This window comes from Callospermophilus lateralis, chromosome 2, assembly GCF_048772815.1.
Source record: "Callospermophilus lateralis isolate mCalLat2 chromosome 2, mCalLat2.hap1, whole genome shotgun sequence".
Taxonomy (NCBI): Eukaryota; Metazoa; Chordata; class Mammalia; order Rodentia; family Sciuridae; genus Callospermophilus; species Callospermophilus lateralis.
The window spans coordinates 177828099-177833144 of NC_135306.1; the positions used below are offsets into that span (position 1 = coordinate 177828099).

General features: G+C 36.8%; 1 protein-coding gene across 1 annotated transcript; it reads left to right on the forward strand.

The window, feature by feature from the left end:
- The first annotated feature begins 222 nt into the window (after positions 1 to 222).
- Fshb (follicle stimulating hormone subunit beta) lies at positions 223 to 2002 on the forward strand. Its single transcript, XM_076844290.2, has 2 exons — positions 223 to 381; positions 1772 to 2002. The coding sequence occupies exons 1-2, from the start codon at positions 223 to 225 to the stop codon at positions 2000 to 2002; spliced, it is 390 nt and encodes a 129-aa protein (XP_076700405.1).
- The last annotated feature ends 3044 nt before the right edge of the window (positions 2003 to 5046 follow it).

Here is a 5046-nt window from a genome sequence, read left to right on the forward strand (position 1 = left end):
TACAATGTCTTTCTACTTTACCAAAAAATGAAGGAGGAGGAGAAGGAATATTGTCCTAAGAAACAAAAAAAAAATAAAGAAAGGGGAAGTCTTGCTAAAGCAAACATCTTTGGGGGAGGTGGGTTAACTCATTACTTTTGATTTGGTCAATTTACACAGTGATTTTAATTCTTTGGTTTCTTGATTCCTGATGGGCTTTGGTTGTTTGCTTCTCAGACCAGGATGAAGTCAGTCCAGTTTTGCTTCCTTTTCTGTTGCTGGAAAGCAATCTGCTGCCAAAGCTGTGAGCTAACCAACATCACCATTGCAGTGGAGAAAGAAGAGTGCCGTTTCTGCATAAGCATCAACACCACTTGGTGTGCAGGCTACTGCTACACCAGGGTAGGTCCTGCACCTTGCTGGAAGTGAGGGGGTTGAGGGTCTGCATGAGGCAAGCTTCATTAATTCCTACCTAATAGATATTTCATGTTTCCTAATTAACAGTCATGAGTCCTTTAGCCAATAGTGTCTGTGCTGTGATTGAAATTAACGACCATGATGTAAATTTTGGGATAGGATTTAATTTAAATAAATTTAGAAAAGCTTTAGAATTAATCTGATAAATTTTGTAACGTATCAATTCTATAGTTTCAAAAATATTAAATGAAGCATTTCTATTAACTGTAATTTCTACATTTCATGTGTAAAGAGATAAATACAGAAACACATATTTAATCATAAAGGACCTTGAATATTCCTCAAAAGGCAATTTTTGTAATTAAGGTCCTATCTTTGCTGTAGAAACAGTACCAAAATATATTTCCAAGTTATATTAAAATACAGCCACATTATAAAAATTGTCATTTTGACGTGCTTAAATATAATTTCAGCAATACTACTCCATTTATACCCCGAGAAAACCAAGACACAGAGCCAAACTAAGCTGCTAGTTTGAATGTGCATGGCTTTGCATTAATCCAATTAAAGAAGTAATTTCCACTTGTTTTCTTTTTTCCCTGTAGCACCTGGTTATCTATGCAGAATTTCATTCTATAAACTGAAATTGAAAATACCAATATTTTAATGAAATATATTTTATTTGATGGTACATAAGTTTGATCAATCAAACTCTATTCATGCACAATTTATTGTACCTCCTTGGGATATAGACTGGGATATTGATTTTATTGAAATAAATTAAATAGCAGCCCCACATTCTCCCCTCAGTACCAATAAGTTTTCCACTGGAAAGTGCTAGAACAAAAAATTTTTGCAAACTTTGTGTCTTTTGAAACTAAGAACCCTGCAAAGTATACAGCATTTAAGAGAGGAAAATGTCTATGAGGCAGTAGAATATTTAATATCTTACATGAGCCTTCACAAACACATTAAACCAAACACTAGCATTCATATTATATCCTTTTTAACTTTTTAAAAAAATATATCAGGACAATGTATTTGGAAAAATGCTTTCTGAGAAATTAAACTTCAGTGAATATGGTTTAAGTTGTCATTAATATGGCTTTCAATTAAGTACAAAAAGACAACTTAAAATTCTAAGTCATATTTCCTTTTTCATCGTTTTTCTTCATTGAGATTCAAAGTTCCTTTATATTTTGAGAAAGAATTAATATAGTCATACAGATTAAGAAAAAAATAACATACTTTCCAAAACAATCAGAAAATGTGCTCTAATAGAACATTTCTGAAGTAATATAGATTTTAATGGGTAAATGTGAGAGCATGCAGTTTTAAATACCGTGACCTAACTGTGTCATTTCTATCTCCTCAGGATCTGGTATATAAGGACCCAGCCAGGACCAACATCCAGAAAATATGCACTTTCAAGGAGCTGGTGTATGAGACTGTGAGAGTGCCTGGCTGTGCTCACCATGCAGACTCCCTGTACACATACCCAGTGGCCACCGAATGTCACTGTGGCAAGTGTGACAGCGACAGCACAGACTGTACCGTGCAAGGGCTGGGGCCCAGCTACTGCTCCTTTAGTGAAATGAAAGAATAAAGGACAGTGGACATTTACCCTTGTCCTGAAGGACCAAGACACACAAAATACCTGTGTGTATGCACCATCCAGGCTGCAACACTGGGCCAAGGATGTCAGACCCCACCGATCCCCTGCTGTCCTGGCAGAGGGGGAGGGCAAGCTCCAGGAACTGAGGGTTAGCCCTATATATCTAGGTCTGGTTCCATGTGTTTTATTCAGTCTTAACTCACAGATTTTGTGGGGTTTTTCTCCTCAATAATCTTAGGCAGTTCCTTCCTTTTAGAGAGAGATACATAAATCCAGAAGAGGGAATGGTGATGAAAATGGGTGAAAAGAACCAACTGCTACACAGTCTTCTGCTGGACTTTGGGACCCTCAAGAACAAGGCCAGCATATTCTTTGTAGCCTCAGTGTCTAGTACTTGCTTGGAACCTAGTGAGAAACTAGACAATAGCTTCCTGAAGGAAAGTAGTAAGATCAGAAAAAGAAAAGGATCAGAAAGTAGTAAGATCAGAAAAGTAGGAACGTGCTGGAAGAGGCTGCTTGAGGCAGGTTAATGAAGCTGCCACCAGCAATGCCAATCCATAGCAGTGGGGGCATCAGTTGCACCTCAACTCCTTGGGGACACATAGAGTATTTAGATGGGATGTATCTCTGAATTGCTTAATGCAGGTTGTGGGTAAGAAAGTTCTGGATTTTAAGACGATTACTACCAAGACCTTCAATTAAGGGAAAAAGCAAGAAATGTTGATTTGGGATTGTGGAAAGTAGCACATATCTTTTCATTACTTTAAAAAAAAAAAATGACCAATTCTGCTAAGGTCCTACAATACTCGGGGTTTTGGGTTAGGGGGAAAAAAAAGAAACAAACTGCATCGCTCTGCCCTTTGTAGGATCCCCTCATTTGAGAGGAGAAGGGATTTGGAAGTGGATTTTAAAGCAATTTCAAGAACTGAATAAATATATTTAACTTAAATGCAAATACATTTGCATAAAGAAATGGCTCTTTGAGGAAGAATTAGCTGTGTAGGGGGGTATGGGAAAGCTGTTTTCTAGGAGCATCATTTTGCCAGCCTTCTCTTTTGTCTATTTATTTTCTATGAAATCTATGATGTCTTTCAAGAGGGTTTATATTGAAACTTTCATAAGTTGATTTCTCCTAAAGATGTCATAACTCCCTCAGTTATGTACTTGTTTCACACTCATGTTTAATTTAATTAAACCTTTTTAAAATAAAGATGCTAGCTACAAGAGTCAGAGATTTGGATTGTTTTATATACAAAAAAATACTGTTATGTCTATATGTTTGTAACACTAGTAGAAAAATATCTTCATAGATCATTCCCAGTACTTCTGCAAATATTATATGTCCTCATCTTTGGAAATATTAAAAATAACATTTTGCATTTCTAAAAGCATTTTGTCATTTTCATCATTTTTAAGTCATCTTTGATAAAATGGAGAAAGAAAGGCTTAGAGAGAATCTCAGAGTGGGCAAAGACATTGGACATTCTCCAGTTCATTTTGTGAATTTTTAAGATGAAAAAATTAAAGCACTATGATGTTTATTGACACAACCAAGATCATTTTCCTAGACTTTCTTAGACTGGTTAGATTATAAACAACAGAAATTTATTGCTCATGGTTCTAGAGAGTGGGAAGTCCAAGATAGAGGCATCAGGAGATTGATGTCTGGTGAGGGCCCACTCTGCTTCAAACAGGGCACCTTCTCACTTCATCCTCACACGATAGAAATGGCAGAAGGCTCCGTTGAGTCTCCTTTATAAGAATATTAATCCTAGTCATGGGGGCTCTGCTGTCATAGCCTAAACACCTCCTAAAGGCCCCACCTCTTAATACTACCCCAACGGAGATTAGGTTTCAACGCATGAATTTTAAAGGTATATAAACCTTCAGACCAAAGCAGTCTCAAAGACTGTTCAAGGCAGAACCAGGATTAGAACCCTAGCCTTCCAGCTCTTGGCCCAGCTTTCCTTTGACTACTTTTCCACACTGAGAACTCATTTTGGCAAGAATTGAAGCAGAACTATATGTATATTGGCAATGGCCTTCCAAATCCAGTATTGTGTGTGGCTTTTAGCTGTATTCTCAACAATATATTGACACATTGAAATTAGGGTTATATTAATAAAGTTTAACAAGATGCTTTAAATTGTAGCATAGACTTTTGCTTCTCCCTGTAGTTTTGGAGATCAAAATAATAAGCCTTCCCACTGGAGACAATAAAAGCAATGGCTCTAGTTTGTGTAGTCTCAATCATCTTAACCAAATTCATCTGGAAGAAGTTATTTAAACTCTCTGGACTTTGGTTTCTCAACTATAAAGTGGAAATAATGATAATTTCTACTTCAAAAGGTTCTGTCGATGATTAAATGGAATAAGACATGTAAAGGGCTTAAAGTAGTACCTGGCACTGTCAATAAATTCAACCTCAGAAACTGTAAAAGAACTTTACTTTGGAGTCTTAGGAATGGCAGCTTAGGATATACAAGTTCCTATAGGGCTAAACCAGTGTTCTGAGTCAGGGAGGGAAAGTAGCGTTTTATGTAGGGGGAAAAAAAGTCCTTCAACATCACAAGGCAACTAAAATTGAAGAGAAATTCTATGGAAGTGGGAAAAGAATGCAAGTGCTACTTGGAGGAGGCTACATGACCAAAAGAATATAAAGAAAGGAATATATAAACTAAATAGAAATGCTTATAAAACAATAGTCCCTTGACCTCTTGATGTGTGCTTTGAGTCTCTTAGGCACAATGAAATTATCTGGTCATTGTTTGCAGTCAAAGGGTGGAGATAGCCAAAGCTCACACCCAGGCAGCAGCTCAAGATGTGCACAAGCCTGTTTTCTCAGTGACTGCCAACTTCATTTGGGAGAGCTCTTTCAATGTTACCTTCGTTGTGAGCATCCTTTTATTTTCAAAGCACACAGCAAAAATTTCTCAATAAATTTATTCCTTAAGAGACACAATGCAGCAAGATGAGAAAGTCAGACTCAAGTTAAAAACATCTCACCTTGGACTCTTTTTAGTCATCTTGGGCAA